Below are 19,423 nucleotides of genomic sequence, written 5' to 3' on the forward strand. Positions count from 1 at the left end.
TTGTAAAATCCAGTGATGTGTGTTTATTATATAGATGAGGGGGAGGATGAGCTCATATTATGACTGCAACTCACCCTACTAGCTAAGAATTGACTGTATTAAATGCTAAAGATGATACATAAACCCAGCATCATGGTGGCAGAGAGTAAAGTGATTCCAGCTTAGGGACAGGAGTCAATTGTGGTGCCTGTTGCCACTGCTCATGGAAGCAGCTCTAAGTTGTGCAAACAATTTAGTTAATGTGATTGAAGCAGAAAGAGCATATATATTTCCACTTTATTAAAATATTGCATAGATACAGAGCAGTTGGGCACATCCATTCTAAGGCACTATTCTGATTGGAATGCAATTCCACAAGAGAGAAAAGAGAAGCCATTACATTCAGTGTTTTTCATTTCTACATTCAGACTCCTCCCAAGTTACATTTTATTGCTACTAGGATCTCAATTTTAACCCCACATTTATAGCAGCATCATACAGGGACCGGGATGACAAGAATTAAAGACACATCCTGGCTTGAGCACTTGATATGATTTGGCACTTAATACAAACTCTCTTGCATTGTTCTCCATTTGTTTCCCAACTCTTGTTTAACTAAAGATATTATAAACTCTTTATGAACCTGGCCCATGAGTTGATTTCTTCACTAGTTTCCATTAAGCCTAGGACAGGACTAGTTAGGCACAAAGTAGATACTCCCAAAATACTTATATTAAATATGACTTTCAAGAACTTCAGTGGAATAGAAAAAATATACTTTCCCTAATTCTAGTTTAAGGAAAGGATGACTGGTATCTTCATAAAGGGAAAATACTTGAATGTCCTATTTCTTATATTTTATAACAAGGAACTAGGCTGAATGAATATTTTCACATATTAACAGCTTTAACTGACAAAGAGAGTTCTTCCCTTTCTACAGGAGTTTGAGTCATTACTACGATTATATGAGAACATTTATATAAGTAGCAATGTGTGTGTATGTGATTATAAGTAAAATTCGAAGAGGTTGAGAATCACTGAGCAACTTATAATGTATCTGAGTGAGCCTCACCTCCTTAAAATATGTATGTTTATGTGTGTATTACATAAAAAACATATATGTCTAAAAATTTTTTTCATAACACCCTTCAAATGACTGGAGATAACTAGGCTTGGGAGTAATAAGACTATATTGATAAATACAGAAATATATGTTAAAGGCAATGTGTTCCAAGGAATATTTGCAGAACACTAGTTCTGTAGGTTATTACTTGGGTGCACATGAAAAAGGATTCTAGGGTCAAAACATTGAGCCAACAGAGGTGCTTTTTCTGCCTTTACTGAAGGACTTGTCAGAGATTCTCATACTCTGATGTGCACTGTGAATTTAGAAAGGGGAAATAGCAGGAAGGGACCCCAAACTTATTTGCAGAATATCTTTTAGAACTAAGTGTTCTATGACACACACTTAGAGAGACATCGAATTAAAGAATGAGTAAAATTTAAAAAGCACTGAGAGACATATGTTTGAATACCAAAGGAGAATAAAAAGCAATGGACACTGGCTCCAAGTCAATCTAATTTGAATTAGATTGTACTTGTATGACTTCAACTGTCGAATGGAGTCTTCCACATAGAGCTTACTCATTCTGTGAACAAAATAAATCATTAAATTAATAGCTCTAAGCCGCATTACCCCAAACAGCCAAATAAGCAGATTAGCAAACTTTGCAAAATTCAAAACAGTTAAAATCTTAATTTCTTAAACATAAAAATTGTCAATGAAAATAACCCAGTTCTTATGAGGCAAATAAAATCCTCTTTATCCATATGTTCCTGACACATTTTTATTATTTGACAAAACACACTGTCTCCTTTCTTGCCACTTGGAACACAAACAAAGCTTTAAACTAATATAACCACCTTTAATAATGACAGCAGAATAATTATGGTTCTGCTATAATAGATATGCCAGATAGACAAGGTTATCCATTATATCAACCCTACCCTATATGCTTTATGCTTTCATGTGTGATACGGTTGGTTTCAGACACAAAACTTTTCATTTTCATTAAAAAAATGAGTTGTAAAGATAGAATACATCAAATCTAGGAAAGTTGCAAGAGTAAGTGGATACTCTAGAATTCACATGCCTTGGGAGATAGGTTTTTAATAGTAAAAAAAAAAAAAAAAAATCTGTTCTTATAAGCTCAAACAAAAAAGATTCTTCCAAGACAAACAGACTGCTTCAGGTTAAGATTTTTTTGAGTTAGTGCCAATTTCCGTATGACCTGTTTCCTTTAATAATTCTTAAAGAAGTCCTCTAAAGTGAGTGACTTGGTGCATAATAAGGCCTGCTCTCTGTCTGAAGCTTTTAGAACAATGACTACATTTGTATGGCTTCTCCCCTGTATGAATTCTTAAATGAATAACAAGGCTTGGTCTCTGTCTAAAGCTTTTCCCACAGTAATTACATTTAAAAGGTCTCTCTTCAGTGTGAGTTCTCTGGTGCAAAGTAAGAGCTGTCAGTCTACTAAAACTTTTCCCACAATTGTGACATCTATGAGGTTTTTCACCCGAATGAGTTTTCAGATGTCTTTTAAGACTTGATCCATGACAAAAGCTTTTCCCACACTCAAGGCATTTATATGTCTCTTCTTCAGAATGGGTTCTCTGGTGCCCTATGAGGTGTGAGCGCCGAGTGAATCGCTTTTTACACACAGTGCATTCATAGGGTCTTTCCCCCGTGTGAAGCCGTTGGTGTCTATAAAGGTCTGAACTACGAAGGAATCTTTTTCCACATTCAGGGCATTTATGAGGTTCCTCTCCTGAATGAATTCTCTGGTGCCCTGTAAGTTGTGACTTCCGGGCAAAACATTTTCCACACTGAGAACACCGGTGAGGTTTGTCTCCTGGACTCTTTTTCTTATGGGTTCTAGGGTTGAGAGGTTCTTCCAAGCTAGAGCTCTCAGGTTTCTCTCCTGTAGAGGGATTCTGATGATCTACAAGTTTTGTCAAATCTGTCTGTAAATCCTCTGTGGGTTTTTCCCATTGATTTTCTAACTGCACATAGTCTTTTTGCAAAATGGGATCAGGGAGAGCATTCCCCTCTAAAGGAACAAGAAATGGGTACATGTTTTCCAGTTTTTTCTGTTTCGATGTATCTTCTTCATTGTCTATCCCGATCTCAAAACCTGGGAGAAGAAACAGAAACTGCAGATGTCACTGTGTCCCACAAAGAAAATAACATGAGGGTAAATGAAGATTTATATTAAGCTACCAGTAGGGATATATAGATTACTTAATAGAATCCAAAACTCTTTACCCTGACTAAGGATGAATTTTTCATTTCTTTCTTCTCCAGTATCAGTGAACAATTACTTACCTATCTTGGATTCAAGTAATTGTTTAATTTCTTTGGAATCTTGTAGTTCCTTCACCCATGCCTCTTCTCTGTGCTCCAATGGAAAGCTCACATCGAGCTTTGGTATTGGATATCCTGGTCATTAGAAAGATGAAAAGCATAATTGTTTGGGTTATCAACAGTTTTTCCAGGGTTCAGGATGATATTTTGGACATACAGCCAGTTAATATTTACTTCCACCTTAATTACTATTATTTCACCTGGAATCTCTTACAAGACTGTTTTAAAAGATAAGAAGAAAACAGAAAGGAGAGAACATCCTTTTGTGCTCAATTCAAAACTATTCTCCTCTAATCTATGGAAGGAGAGGGAATCAATTCTGTGCTGAAATCACTGCATTAAATTACTTCTGTCTCTATTTTGATAATAGATTTAATTAGGTTAGAGCCAAAATATGAAGTAAATTTTCATAAAGTTTTGGCATATTAAAACAGAAATGTTACTACTGAGTACCAAGTGAAGAGGGAGCGGTAAAAGTAGAAGTTATGAAACTACTGAAATAATTTCAGTTGAAATTTTCAAATTAAAATGGAAATTGACTAGGTTGGCAAGCAGCAAAATCAGTCTTTATGTTTGTTCCAAGTGGATTCTCTTGAAATTAACCCAAATATCCATCAAATAGTGTTTCTCACAGTCAATATAAGGATAAACGAGAAGTTTCTATTACTCTTGCTCCCCTTACATCCTAGACCCTTCTCTTCATTGAGAGCCCCCTGTGGCTCAAATCCTCTTATCCACACCCCTTCCTTGCTTTCCTCAGCTCTGTCAAAGAATATTGGTATGCAGTAAAATGTGGGTTGGAAACGGATGATTTGAGATCTAAATGCAGAATGATCTTTACATATTAGTATTATTAAAATAACAGTAGCAAGCTACTTTGATGGAAATTTAAATTTCAAAACATTATATCAAAACAAGATTAAGTTTTGTTTAATAATCTATATTAAACAACTCAATCAAAAGGCAGAGATTATCAAATTGGATTAAAAAGTCCAATTATATGCTGTCTACAGGAGACACACTTTAGATTCAAAGATACAAATAGAATGAAAGTGAAGAGATGGATCAGCAATTCCTCTTCTGGGTATTTATCTGAAGATTATAAAAACATTAACTTGAAAATACATATGCACCTCTACATTCAGTACAGCATTATTTACAATAGCCAAGATATAGAAACAACTTAAATGTCCATTGACAGATGAATGGATAAAGAAGTGTGTGAGTGTGTGTGTGTGTGTGTGTGTGTGTATTTCCATTTCATATATACCAACAACTTCACTTTTTGCTGACAGAGAACATATTCCAAACTTTAATATAAAATCAATTGGCTTCTTCCATTACTTTAAAATTTCTTCTTCCACTCTGCCAGCAAGTTGTGCTTTCCACTTAGCCTACAATAGGATGTGCTTCATGTATTACATCTAAGATGTTTTCATTATTTTAAAAAAGCAGTAAAAGTATAATTAATGTTTAAATTATGGAATAATAAGTCTTGCATCATTTTGAAAAGCATAATATATCACTTTAAGAGTGATGAGAAAGGGGTAGTTTCCTTTATTCCTAATTGGTATATTTTACTTTTTAAATTCATTCTATCTTTCCCTTATTAAATACACTAGACTTTCCTGTGCTTTAGAAAGTATTAAAATCAAGATCAGTAGTGTTTCTCAGAACCATATGTGATGTTTGTACCACTGTTGCTAAGAAGAGCGAATTAAAATGGGAATGGAAATGCATATGCAGAAAGATTTATGATTAAATATTATTACCTAGTATTTGACAAAAGTTCCCAGATTTGATGAAAGACATGAATATAAACATTTAATTAGTTCAACAGACTTCAAATAGGATGAACTTAGAGACTCACACCAAGATATGTTATAATCAAACTCTGAAAAGCCAAAGACAGAGAGAATCTTGAAAGCAGCAGAGAGAAAAGACTTATTACATACAAGGGAGCCTTAATAAGAAAATATGCAAATTTCTCATCAGAAACTTTGGAGGTCAGAAAGCAGTGGACTAACATATTCAAAGTGTTAAAATAAATAAACTCTCAACCAAGAATCCTATATCTTAGCAAAACTATCCTTCAAAGGTGAAGGAGAAATTAAGACATTACCAGATAAACAAAAACTGGGGCATTCATTACCTCTAGACCTGACATGAAAGAAATGCTCAAGAGAGTCCTGCAGGATGAAATAAAAAGGATACTAGACAGTAACTTGAAGCCATATGAAGAAATAAGTACCTCAATAAAGGTAAATAGTGGGCAATTATAGAAGCTAATATTATTGTAACAATGGTTTATAATTTCACTTTTTGTTTTCTACCTGATTTAAGTGACTAATACATTTTTAAAAACACAATTATTAGTCTAAAAACTAGTATTATGGTAACATTTATAACTCCCCATTTTCTTTTCTATATAATTTAAGAGAATAATGCATTTAAAATAATTATTAGTTTATGTTTTGGGGCACATAATGTATAAAGATGTAATTTTGTGACATCAACAACTGAAAGGAGTGGGGATGGCGCTCTAAATAACTGCAGTTTCTGGACAGTATTGTAATTAAGATGTTATAAATTCAAATTAGAGCGTAATAACTTCAAGATGTTAAACGTAATCCCCCTGGTAACCACAAAGAAAACAACCATAGAATAAACGCAAAAAGGTATGATAAAGGAATTTAAGCATTTCACTACAAAACAATCGACTAAACCCAAAAGACAGTAATATAGAATATAAGGGACAAAAAAGCCCTAAGACATATAGAAAACAAATAGCAAAATGATAGAAGTTCCTCCCCATTGGTAATATACAGGTTGTCTAAAAAAATGTACACACACTTTAACAGCTGATAGCTCAATTTTGAAAATGACATGTATTTTAATAAACACTACCTTTATAATTACTCAAAGTATGTGTGTACACTTTTGGGGACACCCTATATAACCATGTTAGGCCACAAATTACTCTCAATTGATTTAAAAAGACAGATATGCCACAACAGGATGAAGTTAGAAAAATAATAACAGAAAGAAAACGGGGAAACTGACAAATTTGTGAAAAATAAATAACATAGTTTTAAACTACCAATGGATCAAAGAAGGAATTACAAGGGAAATTAGAAATTACTTAGAGATAAATGAGAATAAAAACACAACATATCCAAACTTATGGGACACACTGCATGCAGTGCTAAGGGGGAAATTTATAGCTAGACAGGATGGGGCAAAAGTAGGTTTACAGTTGTTCATATGGAAAATAATTCAGTAATTAATAAATTATAATACAAGAATAAACTGTGTTTCACAAACTCACAACTGTAAACCTATGTTTGCCCCACCCTATGTATAAATAGTTATATTAATAAACAAGAAAGATCCTAAAACAACATAATTTTACAATTTATGGAACTAAGAAGAGAAAAAAATAGAACCCAAAGCTAGCAGAACGAAAGAAAAATTAATGATTAAGCAGAGATAAACAAAATGGAGACTAGAAAAACTATAGAGAAAATCAATGAAACCAAAAGCCAGTTCTTTGAAAAGATCCAACAAAGAAGACAAACCTCTAGTTAAATGGACTAAGAAAAAAGAGAGAAGGCTCAAATCACTAAATTCAAAATTAAAGTGGGGGCATTACCAATGATTTTCCATAACTAAAAAGGATTATAAGAGAATACTATGAAAAATTATACATCAGCAAATTGGAAAATCAAATGAAATGGACAAATTACTAGAAACACAAAGCCTACCAAGACTAAATCATAAAGAAACAGAAAAATCTGAATAGACTTAGAATTAGTAAGGAGGTTGAATCTATAATAAAAAAATCTCCTGATGAAGAATAGCCCTGGACCTGATGACTTCATTGGTGGGTTCTAGTAAACATTTAGAGAAGAGCTAATACCAATGCTTCTCAAACTTTCCAAAAAAAAATTCAGAGGAAGAAACACTTCCTAACTCATTCTGTGGGGCCAGCATTACCATGATACCAAAGCCTGAAAAAGACACTAAAAGAAAAGAAAACAAAACTAAAAACAATATCCCTTATGAACGTGATGCAAAAATCCTGAAGAAAATACTAGCAAACCAAGTTCAGCAGTATATTAAAAGGAATACACAGATTTCCAGTCAAGATGACAGCATAGCTAAATACTGTATTCAAATCCTCCCACAACCACATAAGAATTATAACTAAACTACAGAACAACCATAATTCAGAACTGCCTGAAATATAGCTGAATAGAAGTCCTACAACTATGGATATAAAGAAGAAGCCACATCAAGACTGGTTGGTACAAGGGGCAGAGACAAAGAACAGGCTGCTCCTATACCGATGTGTGGCGGTTTAAAATTGGGAGGGATATCTTGGCTGCAAAGGTCCTCCCTGAGGAGCAGGGGTACCAGCTCCATACCAGGCCTCTCAACCCAGGGTTCCAGACTGAGGCAGAAAAGACCCCATAACTTCTGGCTGTAAAAACCAGCAGGAATTGTGGCTGAGTGAGATGGAGGGCTGCTGGGTTCCTAGGCATTTCCTCCTTAAGGGCCCATACACAGACTTACTCAGACTCACTCCCTCTGAGCTCCAGCACTGGGGCAGCATGTTGAAAGGAACCAGGAAGATACTGGAAGGAACTGAATTGCCTGGCATCAGGTTGAGAGTTTGGGGATAGCTTTCTGCCAGACAGAACTGTTAGAAGAAGCCATTGTCCCTTTTCTTTCTTTTTTTTGTTTTGTTAATCCTCACCCAAGGATATTTTTTCCATTGATTTTTAGAGAGAGTGGAAGGGAGGGTGGGAGGGAGGGAGAGAGATAACATTGATGTGAGAAAGACACATTGATTGGTTGCCTCTTGCACCCTCCCCAACTGGGGCTGGGGATCAAACCTGCAACCCAGGTACATGGCCTTGACCAGGAATCAAACCTGTGACCCTTTGGTGCATGGGCTGACACTCTAACCACTGAGCAACACTGGCCAGGGCCCATTATTCCTTTTCTGAGAGCCCCCACACACAGCCAATGGGCAGGCACCATATCTGAGTCTCCATCAACCTGTCTCACACGATTCGCACCTGCCCTGGTGATTCCCAGAGACCCCGCCCTACCCAACTTGCAGGCCCACCCAAGCCATTTCCAGGGGCTTTTCCATACAACTGGCCTCACTTGCCTCATGCTTCCAACTTTCCTAAAACTTCTCAAACACGCAACACCTGGCCTCTCTATACCCCATACCTCTTGCTAAGTAGCGCCAGGCCTGGTACTAGCAGCAGCTGGCCTTGGTTCACAGCTTGGTCTCTCCTTGGCACCTCCAAGTCCAACACAAGTAGCAGCCATCTGCAGATCACTTTGTAGCTCATGCTGGGTGTCCCAAGGCAGGGCACAGGCGGCGGCTGACCTTGCACCTCCTGGGAGGCCCCAGAGCCCGTGCACCTGGTGGACAGCTTCAGACAATGCCAGAGTACAACCTTACCACCTCTATGAGCACCAAACTCAAGGGGTGGACTCGGTGAGCACCAAAGCCCCACTGAAGCAAGTCCTGCTCCATAGGGTCGGCTTCTGCTGCAGTTGCAGCTGATCCTTGCAACCAAGTGGCCTGGGGGTCAATCCCTTCCAGTGATGTCAACAGCAATCAAGGTTCAATTACAACAGTACAGTGCACACAGCCCACACAGGGGTGCACTTGTAGCCCCCAGATCAGTTGACTGGGGAGACTGTGCCACGGGGCCCTACAGGACACCTACTACACAAGGCCACTCTACCAAGTCCAGAAGATGTAGCAGCTCTATCTAATACATAGGAACAAACATAGGGAAGCAGCCAAAATGCAGAGGCAAAGAAAAATTTCCATATAAAAGAAAAGAAAGCTCCAGAAAAAGAACTAAATGAAATGTAAACAAGCAAACTACCAGAGTTTGGAACAATGGTTATAAGGATGCTCATGAACTTAGTGAGAACTTCAAGGAACTTAATGAGAACTTCAATAGCATGAAAAAGGACATAGAAATGGCAAAAAAGAACCAGTCAGAAATGAAAGCTACATTACCTGAAATTAAGAATCGTTTACAGGGAATCAACAGTAGAGCAGATGAAGCCAAGAATCAAATCAGTGATTTAGAATATAAGGAAGCAAAAAACACCCAATCAGAACAGCAAAAAGAAAAAAGAATCCAAAACAATGGCGATAGTGTAAGAGCCTCTGGGAAAACTTAAAGCATACCAACATTGCCATCACGGGGATGCCGGAAGGAGAAGAAAGAGAGCAAGAAATTGAAAACCTATTTGAAAAAATAATGACAGAAAACTTCTCTAACCTGGTGAAGGAAATAGACATACAAGTCCAGGAAGCACAGAAAATCCCAAACAAGATGAACCAAAGAGGCCTACACCATGACACATCATAATTAAATTGCAAAAGGTTAAAGACAAAGAGAGAATCCTAAAAGCACCAAGAGAAAAGCAGTTAGCTACCTACAAGGGTGCTCCCATAAAACTGTCAGCTAATATCTCAACAGAAACTTTGCAGGCCAGAAGGGAGTGGCAAGAAATATTCAAAGTGATGAAAAACATGGAATACAACCAAGATTGCTCTACTCAGCAAAGCTATCATTTAGAATTGAAGGTCAGATAAAGAGCTTCACAGATAAGAAAAAGCTAAAGGAGTTCATCACCACCAGACCAGCACTACAGGAAATGTTGAAGGGTCTTCTTTAAGAAGCAGCTAATGAACAAAAGAATCTGATGAACTAAATAGATCCAGAGACATTGACGCATGCAACAGTCGATCATATTTCAGAGGAAAGAGGGAAGGGGACTGGAAGGTGGGAAGAGATTAACCAAAGAAGTTATATGCATATATGCATAACCCATGGACACAGTCAATAATGGGGTGAAGGCCTGGGGAGGGGGTGGGAATGAGGTAGAGGGGCTCAATTGAGGGGGGAAAATGGGACATCTGTAATACTTTCAACAATAAAGATAAATTTTTAAAAAAAGAAAAAAAAAGAAGTTGATGTAAGATTATGTTTATTGTACCAAAAAAAGAAAAATAGGCTTCTTGAGCAGGGTCATTAGGTTAAGGGGTTTGAATCCCAATAGATCTAACATGCTTTGTGGCTGGCAATTCCCTGAGAGACGTCTCCTCACCTACTCTTTATCAGAGTGATACATTTTCATCCCTTTTCCCATGTTTCCAACCAAACCCAACCCTGGAGAGCTCCTGAACTCTCAAAACAGAAATCAAAGAAAAGAAATAAAACCCTTGCCTTACCAGGGTCCAGAAAGGACTGGCCTTCCCCAGCAGCACTGTAGCTCAGCTCCTGTGGGATCCACGCCTCTGCCACTGGGACCTCCGGGACAGGTCCCATTGCTTGGAGTGGGGGTACCTCCATGTGGAGGTGTGGTGGTATGTCTGCCATTCCAACTGCTGCCAGGTCTTCCAAGAGTATTTCCTGCCTATCAATCTGGGGAAAACGCCAGAACACATCACTCTAAAATCTAGACCATCAGTGCCCAGTAGCAATATAATAGAAGCCAACAAAGTCATTTAAAATTTTCCAGTGCTCATATGAAAAATAAAAGAAATAGGTAAAATCAATCTTAATAATATGCGTTATTTAACCCAACACATCTAAAATATCATAATTTCAAAATGTAATCAGTATGAAGAATTATTAGTGAAGTATTTCACCTACTTTATCTTTCACCTTAAGTCTTCTGAATGGGGTGTGCATTTTATACTTACAGCATATCCCAATTTGGACTAGCCACATTTCTAGTGCTCAAGAGCCACCCTTGGCTGGTGCCTACCATGCTGGCAATGCAGAATGAGACTGCACAAAGACAAAATTTCATGTGGTAAGCCAAACAAGGAAGGGAAACTATAAACTCATTCTACCCTAGGGGCAGGAAACTTTGGAAGAGTCCTCTTCATGCAGGCTAACTGCAGAGCCCCATCTACACCCAAGCCTCCAGTGCCCCTGATGCCCAACTGGAAGCACTTTCTCTCATCCCCAAAGATGCTGCCCTATGCTTGGCTATTGCATGCCCCAAACAGGTTTTACTAGATGGTTCTGAAAAAGGACAGGGCCACCACCCCAGGAGATGTTTTAGATATTGTAGCAGGTGGTTGTTATCAGAATTAGTGGGCAGAGATGGGAGTATAGATAATGCTGGGTAGCTCAGTTAGTTAGAGCGCCATCCCAATACACCAAGGATGTGGGTTTGATCCCTGGTTAGGGCACATACAAGAATCAATCAATGAATGCATAAAGAAGTGGAACAACAAATCAGTGTTTCTTTCTCTCTCTCTAAAATCAATAATTAAAACAAAATAACTTAGTGGGCGGGGATGGGAGTATAGATAATGCACAGAGCACAGAAACTTTCCAGGTCCCTACCAACTTTGGAGTGTCTCCTGCAAACATTCATGTAGGTAAAAATAACTTGTCAAAAACATCACTTTATTGGTCACATAATCAAAAATATTTTTGCAAATTTTAGCTTGACTTAACTTTTCTAGGAAAATACTACTTTGGAAATCAAAGAAATACTATACTACAAATTGTTCAGATTCACCAAAGTTGTTTGTCAGTTTGGAAAATCACATGACCAGCAGCAATACCATTCATATTGTTTCAGCTGTATCAGTCTGAATTTTTGCCTGTTGCCTTCTCAGTGAGTCTGTGCAGTGAGGCAAGCATCTGAGAACTTCATGAGGTCTTCTGGTGTGCTCAAGCCCAGACATGTATACTCTGAAATGCCTACTAGTTTATAATACACTATGTTCCTTTTCTTTTATTTCCTTCTAAATTGGGAGACTGTTTTGGAAAGATCCAGAGAGTAAATATTTTAGGCTTTCTGGGTTGTGTTGGTCTATTGCCTATTCTTTTTTTTAAAAAAACAACACTTTAAAAAAATAATAACCATTATTAGCTCATGGGCTGTATAAAAAGAGGCCTTGGGCTGTTTTTGGCTCACAAACCATAGAGCACTTATTATATGATGGTTTTGATTTTGTGTATGTAAGTAGATTACACTATAAATTTCATCTTAGGACAGTAAAGAGGACATTACCAAATATTTAAGGAGTTGGGCTTAATAGTTGAGAATCACTGGCCCATATGTTGATTCCAACAAAAGGAAAATATGAAAATCACTGCAGGGAAATCTTGGGACAAAAAGAAAAAATGGCTAATCTAGTACCAGATGTGTCTGCTACTTCTTTTGATATAATTACCCAGATCCCAAATGCTCACCTGTGGCTCTGGTATCTCAAGTTCTCTCTGTAAGTCTTCTATCAGTGACACAACTCTTTCTCTATTCTCTGGGCAATGTTCCCTCACCCAGGTCTCTATCTCTGTGGGCAAAATTGTTAGGAATTGCTCCAACACTAGAAGCTCCAGGATTTGCTCCTTAGAACGCATCTTTGGCTTCAGCCATTGACAGCAAAGCTCCCAGAGTTTGTTGAAAGCTTCATGAGGCCCAGCTGCTTCTTTGTACTGGAACTGCCTGAAGCGCTGACGAAAGACTTCAGAGTCAGTATCATACTCTTGAAACACAGAGCCCTGATTCAAGGAGGCCTGGATTGCGCAACCCAGGGCAACAGCCATTGCCCCCTTCCAGCAGTGTCCAATTTATCTAGGCCTGAAGTCTCAGACTCCAATTTGTTTCTTTGTATATTTCTTGATGGAGCACCTAAAGCTGAGGAAAGGGCAAATGAGAGAAACAGCAGTGGTTACCAAAGGGCATCCTTATCTCCTTTAATTGCTTGCTTTTCAGCAAAGCCCTAAAATTAGCATATTGTATTATTTTCAGTGGTTTTGAGAATCTGATGAAAGGCATAGGCTCACTTCCTAGAAAAATACACATAACACTTCAAATTCTGCATCCAGTCTCAAAAAGTTCACAAAATCTTCACGTCCATTTATAGACCCTCTAGAACTGCTCTGTCCAACATGGTAGACAATAGTCACATGTGCCAGTTTAAGTTTAAATTATTTAAATATAAAAATTCAATTTCTCATTCATACTATTCACATTTCAAGTGCTCAGTAGACACTGTTGCAGGTAGTTCTATTGGACAGCTCTTTTCCAGAATTCCTTGGACCCAAGGTTAGGAATCCCTTTCTTTAAAATAACCCGTATAGATCTGATGGCCTATATCTCCACTCCCAGTCTAATAACAATTTTCTTGTGTGTCTGAATATAGGTGAGCCAAAGAAGAAATATGAAGGAGCACTACATAAAACAGAGGTGAGTAACCCTGCAAGTTCACCTAGCTTTGAGTAACCCTCAGTCACCTTCAATCACCAGCATCTTAGGGACAGCCATGCCCTGCAAAGGCAGCAACCGTCAATCCCTCATTCTTCTCCACTTCAGATGTGTAGTTCAGCCAACATCACCATGAACCTCATCATGCAAAGGCATTCCGAGTGGCTTTCTCATGAGAAAAACACACTGCACAGGGCAGGCCATCAGGAATCTGGTCTGCAGTAATAATGAAGAACGGTTGTCGCATTCAGCATGCTAAGTGCCAGGTGCTGTTCCAAGCCTCCTACATAAATTCATTTAGCCCTCACCCAATGTTAGGAGGTGGGTACTAGTTTTATGCTCTGAGTACAGATGAGGGCACTAAGGCTTCGGGCTTGGAGGACTGAATAACATGCCCCAGGACCCATAGCAAATGCCAGAGGGAAATGGTGATAAGGTTAGAAACCACAAACTCTTGCAGTGCTCATCTCTCAAAACATCCAAATGTTCTTAGTGCAATCTCTGAGAAAGGCAGTCACATACATGTCTTCACAGGTGTGAAGACCGGTACCTGCCCAAGTGCAATAGGTCCTCTCTGTCTGCATTTACCCACACAGCTCACCTACCTGTCTTCTTTCCTGAACCAGATCAAGGGGGCAAAAAAGACTCTCTTCCAGCCCAGTCATCAAAAAACTTCTCTGTTCCCATCTCATCCCCAGACTAGTTTCTTAAATGACACCCAGAGCCTCTCTCTGTAACATCCTCTTTATAAAATTGCCTTTGGGGGATCAGATTGCATGAAATGCAAACAGCAGTATGCCTGGCACAGAGACAGCTCTGCTCACGAGAACACGTTATTAGAAAGCTTCTATTCCCGCGACTAGGTACCTAAGTGTCGCTGGAGGGCATCCAGGAACCCTGCAGGTTTAGGCTGAGGACCCACCTTTCATGTTCTCCAGCCTCACAGCTGGGAAACTCTTCCCTTACTGACCCAAACCTTACCCCACGTCTCCCACGGAATTGACCCTCCGGGTTTCCCTCCGATGGCCCTTCCGGATGAAAACTTCACTTCCCCAAAGGCCTGATGGCTTCTGTCCAAAGCTTCCAGAATGAACGCGCGCTCACCAGGCCCGTGGATATAGAGGCGCGTGGAAAAAGGCACTGGGCGTCGAGAAAAGAGGGCACTTAGGGGAAAGGATAGGGGGACAGGTCCCTAAATATCTAAAAGCCGGTTTAAAATCGAATGCTGATGGAAAGGGTGCGGCCCCAGCGCTCTCCCAGGAGAAGATGTCTCGCTTCCTGGAGGGGCGACGCCAGCCCGGGAGGACCCTCGGGAAGGCCCGGCCCGGTCTCAAGGAGGGGTGGCGGGGACCCAGGCGGGAGAGGGGACCGCCGCCCGGTCAGGCCTGAAGGCAACCAGTTTTTGTAGCCCAAACGGGATGGGAGCCCCACTCCCCGTGCCCCAGGGACGGCCACGCCCTCCGGACGCACCGGGACTCACCGCCTGGGCGCCCACGATTTACCAGCTCACTCGGTGCAGTACCCAGTGCGCAGGCGCAGGGCAGCGCATCAGACTACAACTCCCGACAGGCCGAAGGCCACCCGTTCCCTGTGGGTGGAGAGTGGGCAGAAGGTTGCTGACGTGAGAGGGGCTGGAGCTTTTCTTTGGGAGGGATTCCATTTCCGGTCAGAGGCCTCTAAATCCCAGGGGGTTGGGTGGGGCCTGTCATGTTTTTGATCCTAGCCAGGGCTTCTCTCCCATCATCCCAAGAATACTAGGAGCAGTTGGGGATGTAAACCAAAATAAATTTTAGACTGTAATAAAGAATAAAAAGGCTTTATTTGCCCATAAAGGAGCTGCAGCTCAAGAGACACAGATTTAGGTAGCAACTTAAATTTTGCTCCACTGAGACGAAGAGGAGGCTGTCTTTTATAGTGAAAGTTCTTGCTCAGCTTTTCAATTAGGTCTGCTTTATGTAAATGAAGTCCCCAAATATGCAGTTCTGATTGGACAAGGCAGTTCTCAGTCTAATGGTGGAAAGAGGAAACCAGGGTTTCCTTGTAGTGGTTGACTCAGATGTTCTTAAACAGGCATTGCGCAGGAAGCTCAGAGTTCAGTCTGAACTCCCCTGGGGAAGCCCCTGTCAGCAAATAGCTGCTAAGCTCTCATTATTTATAAAATTTGGGCCCTGTATTGACCATGGGAGTCCATCTCAGCGGATAAATTCCTTCTTGGAGTCCACATTGATTCTCAGATCTCTCTATATAGGAAGAATTTCTAGGGGGAGCTTATTAAAAAAATCATTTTTGGGCACCCATCCCAACACTCTGAAGCACTGGATCTCTCCATAGCTCTAGAATTCACAGTATTGGACAGGACTCCAACCAACTGAGCCACACCAGCTCAGGCTAGAATTTGCATTTTAATAAGCTCTCTTTGTGACTCTGTTCTTTGGCTCACAGCTCATAATAGCCTTGAGATACCTTTGTATTTTCTTCTCTTACAGACTGGAGCCTCCACATACCTACCCTTCTTATTCCTCTCACCCTTCAGCCTGTTCTCAAGTTTCTAGGTTTGCCCTACACCCCACCCTTATTGTTTTCCAATTGGTCTCTCACTGGTCCAGCCTCTGGAGTCAAATTTTCCCGCCCCGGTGGTCAGTGGCGAGTTGTAGGGCAGCCAGATACTATGTTGTCATTTGGTAAAGTTGTCATCATTTTGGCTTGGAGCTAGTACTGTTGGGTTTTGGACACAAATCTTAGTGCTGGTACTTCCTGTGTGAGAGCAGGATCTAGTCCTGCGTGGGTTCAATACAGAGAGTAGAGAGCTGCCTGCCATTGTGCCTTCCACAGGCCCTGATGGAAGCAAGACAAGCAGGCAGGAGTACCACCTTCCCAAACTCACAGAAGCCAAAGTATTGGAAACAGCTCCAGCAGAGCTAGACTTGGGCTTATGGGCTGGGACATGGAGCCTCAGCAACACCGACTCCTACACATTCTGTTTATTGTTGCAAGAGATGCTGGGGGCACCTTTGCCAGCAGTTGCAGTTGATTTCAAAGCCAAAGTGGTCCAGGAGTCTGACAATGGCCTGGCCCAGGCTCCCAGGAGCACAAAGGGCTCCTGATTGAAACCGAAGATGTTCCTGCGCTGGGAGCCAGGAGCTGTTCCTGCTCCACCAAACGTACAGCATGGAGGCCTCCCACCTGTACTGCTGTCGGTTCTGCTATTGGCCCCTGGAGAAACACTTAGGTGGCTCCTGGAGCTTTGCCATGGGAGGGTGGCTTTGGTTTGAGATGCACACCATGAAGTAGATCATGGAGCTGCTGATGTTGGAGCAATTTCTGACCATCCTGTCCCAGGAGATCCACGACAGGGTGCAGAGTTGCAAAGAAGCTGTGACTCTTAGAGTACAGGCAGAGTCAGCTTGTGAGACTAAGGGAATAGGTGAGTGACAGACCTGTGGGTGTTTGGCCCCAAAGACTGTGACATCAGAGCCTTACTTCCCCATTTGGATTGTCTTGATTGCCCTGAGTACACCTTACAAGGCCAAGTGATCTTCTGTAGTTTAGTCTGGAACTTTCATCCTCCAGATTTCCCACCAAGTGCACAGAGTGAATAGTGAAGGGTGCATGTTTCCATGGGGAGCCAGTGTCGCTGCTGCAATAGTTAGTGTTAGCCCTGGAGTTAGATCAAAGGAGTTCAAATCCTGTCTCTCCTGGCTGCCCACTAGCTATGTGACATTTGGCAACTTACTATTCCTCCTTGGGCCTCAATTTTTCCCTTGGTAAAATGGCTTCTGGGATTATTTTGAGGATTAAAGGGAGAGTAGCATGTATGTTTTGATCACATTGCTGGCAAGTAGTTAGTGCTTAAAACTGCTAGCTGTTGTTATATTAAGGCCAGCAGTCTGGTCTCTTCTGCAGAGATGGATCTCAGTTAATGGCGAATGTGGAAATACAGTTTGGCACTGAGGCTTTGAGGTCAGTGCCCCCAGGGCTCCCCAACTAAGCTTATCCAGAAGCAAGGAATGGGAGTATCAGGGACAGGTGGGGAGTGAAAGGGGAATGAAGTACATCACAAGATCTACGAGGTAAGTTGTACACTGGCAAGGACCCTCTCTCCACACCCTCCACACACAATGACATACACACATTTTTGCTCATGGACATGGTGTCAGAAACCCCTTCTAGTTTAAACCATCTTTTTATTTTGTTGGGTCCAAAGAAACAGACTGGCTTCCTTTTGAAGGTTTACCCTCAGATTCCTGTAATAATTTCCATTTCCATTGGACCCTGTTGTGATGATGAGTGATGGTAGGCTGGTTCCAGGGTACAAACAACAGGTTGGGAACAGAAGTACTTTTGGAGAAGCCTTTGCCTCAGGAAACCACATGAAAATTTCTGAGCTTCAAGCTGGAGCCCAGGGACACTCATGGAAGCCCTGAATTCTAGAGTAGTTGCTACTTCTTGCTCACTAGGTCCAATCAGCTTATCATAATCAATGTGATAGAACTTTGAGATGTCTTGTGGAAGATTGATTAATATCTCCACAAACTAAATTATGACATAAGGCTGGAAAGTCAATATATTTCTGATGTGGGACAGTAAACATGTATTGCTGGCCTTGCCAGCTGAAAACAAACTGCTTCTGGTGGTTATACAAATAGTTATTGAGAAAAAAGCATTTGCAAGATCAATAGCTGCATAACAGGTGCCAGGGGATGCGTTAATTTGCTCAAGTAATAAAATCACATCTAGAATAGTAGCTGTAATTAGAGTCACCACGTGGTTAAGTTAATAACAAACTACTGTCATCTTCCAAGATCTGTCTGTTTTCTACACAGGCTAAATAGGTGAGTTGAATGAGGATGTAGTGGGAATCACCATCCCTGCATGTTTCTGGTTCTAGATGGTGTCACTAGTCTCAGAAATCCGTCCAGGAATGTGGTATTGCTTTTGGTTTACCATTTTCTTAGGTAAAGGAAGTTCTAGTGGCTTCCACTTGACCTTTCTCACCATAATATCTCTCACTCCATAGGTCAGGGAACCATTGTGGGCATTCTGCCAGTTATTGAGCATATCTATTCCAATTATACATCCTGGAACTGGGGAAATAACCATTGGATGAGTTTAGATACTTAAAGAACCCCCCGTGAGATGGAGCTGATCTAAAATTCCATTGATGACCTGACCTACATAAACCTCCACTCTGATTGGTAGACCACAGTAACGCTTTGAGTCTCCTGGAATTAGTGTCAACTCAGAAACAGTGCTCAATACTCCCTGGAAAGTTTGATTATTCCTTTTCCCTAATGCACATTCAGCCTGGTAAAATACTGTATGTCCCTTTGGGGAAGCCTGGCAGAAAGATTAACAGTATATATTTTTGGCAGTATAGAGGGGGTCCTTCCTTTGGGGACCTGGTCTCCCCCTTCATTCAAGGGGTTCTAGGTCTGTAAACTTGCTCAAGTCTTGGAATTGATTTGGGGCCATATATCTCTGTTTTGGTCATTTAAATTAATCTTCAGTGGACTTGACCTAGAACTCTTCGCTTATACAGCTCAAGTAAGAATTTAGTAGACTGCCCGTCTATTTCTCTTCAAGGGACACTATGATCAACTAGCCAACACTATAAGTCTCTGTGAGTCAAACCATTCTCATTACTTCTTTGACTCTGATGTCCATTACAGTAACTATGCCCACCTTGTTTTTTGTTGATTAAGTGCCCTCACTTGGCCCTTGTCACCCTGGGATCCAGTT

General features: G+C 40.6%; 1 protein-coding gene across 4 annotated transcripts; it reads right to left on the minus strand.

Moving 5' to 3' along the window:
* Window positions 1-257: 257 nt before the first annotated feature.
* ZNF449 (zinc finger protein 449) lies at window positions 258-15,220 on the minus strand. 4 transcript variants are annotated; one of them, XM_081125604.1, is made up of 6 exons: window positions 15,165-15,204; window positions 14,666-14,824; window positions 12,670-13,114; window positions 10,683-10,875; window positions 3,365-3,478; window positions 258-3,173 (listed from the first exon to the last, which is right to left on the minus strand). In XM_081125604.1, exons 3-6 carry the CDS (start codon window positions 13,021-13,023, stop codon window positions 2,290-2,292), a joined length of 1,545 nt encoding a protein of 514 aa, XP_080981730.1. In that variant the 5' UTR covers window positions 13,024-13,114; window positions 14,666-14,824; window positions 15,165-15,204; the 3' UTR covers window positions 258-2,289. The 4 variants fall into 4 exon arrangements, with proteins under 4 accessions (XP_080981730.1, XP_080981731.1, XP_080981729.1 ...); XM_081125605.1 differs by lacking the exon at window positions 14,666-14,824 and adding an exon at window positions 13,714-13,900 and having other exon boundaries at window positions 15,165-15,199; XM_081125603.1 differs by lacking the exon at window positions 14,666-14,824 and having other exon boundaries at window positions 15,165-15,220.
* Between the last annotated feature and the right edge of the window lie 4,203 nt (window positions 15,221-19,423).

Source organism: Miniopterus schreibersii, assembly GCF_964146895.1.
Source record: "Miniopterus schreibersii genome assembly, chromosome: X".
NCBI lineage: Eukaryota > Metazoa > Chordata > Mammalia > Chiroptera > Miniopteridae > Miniopterus > Miniopterus schreibersii.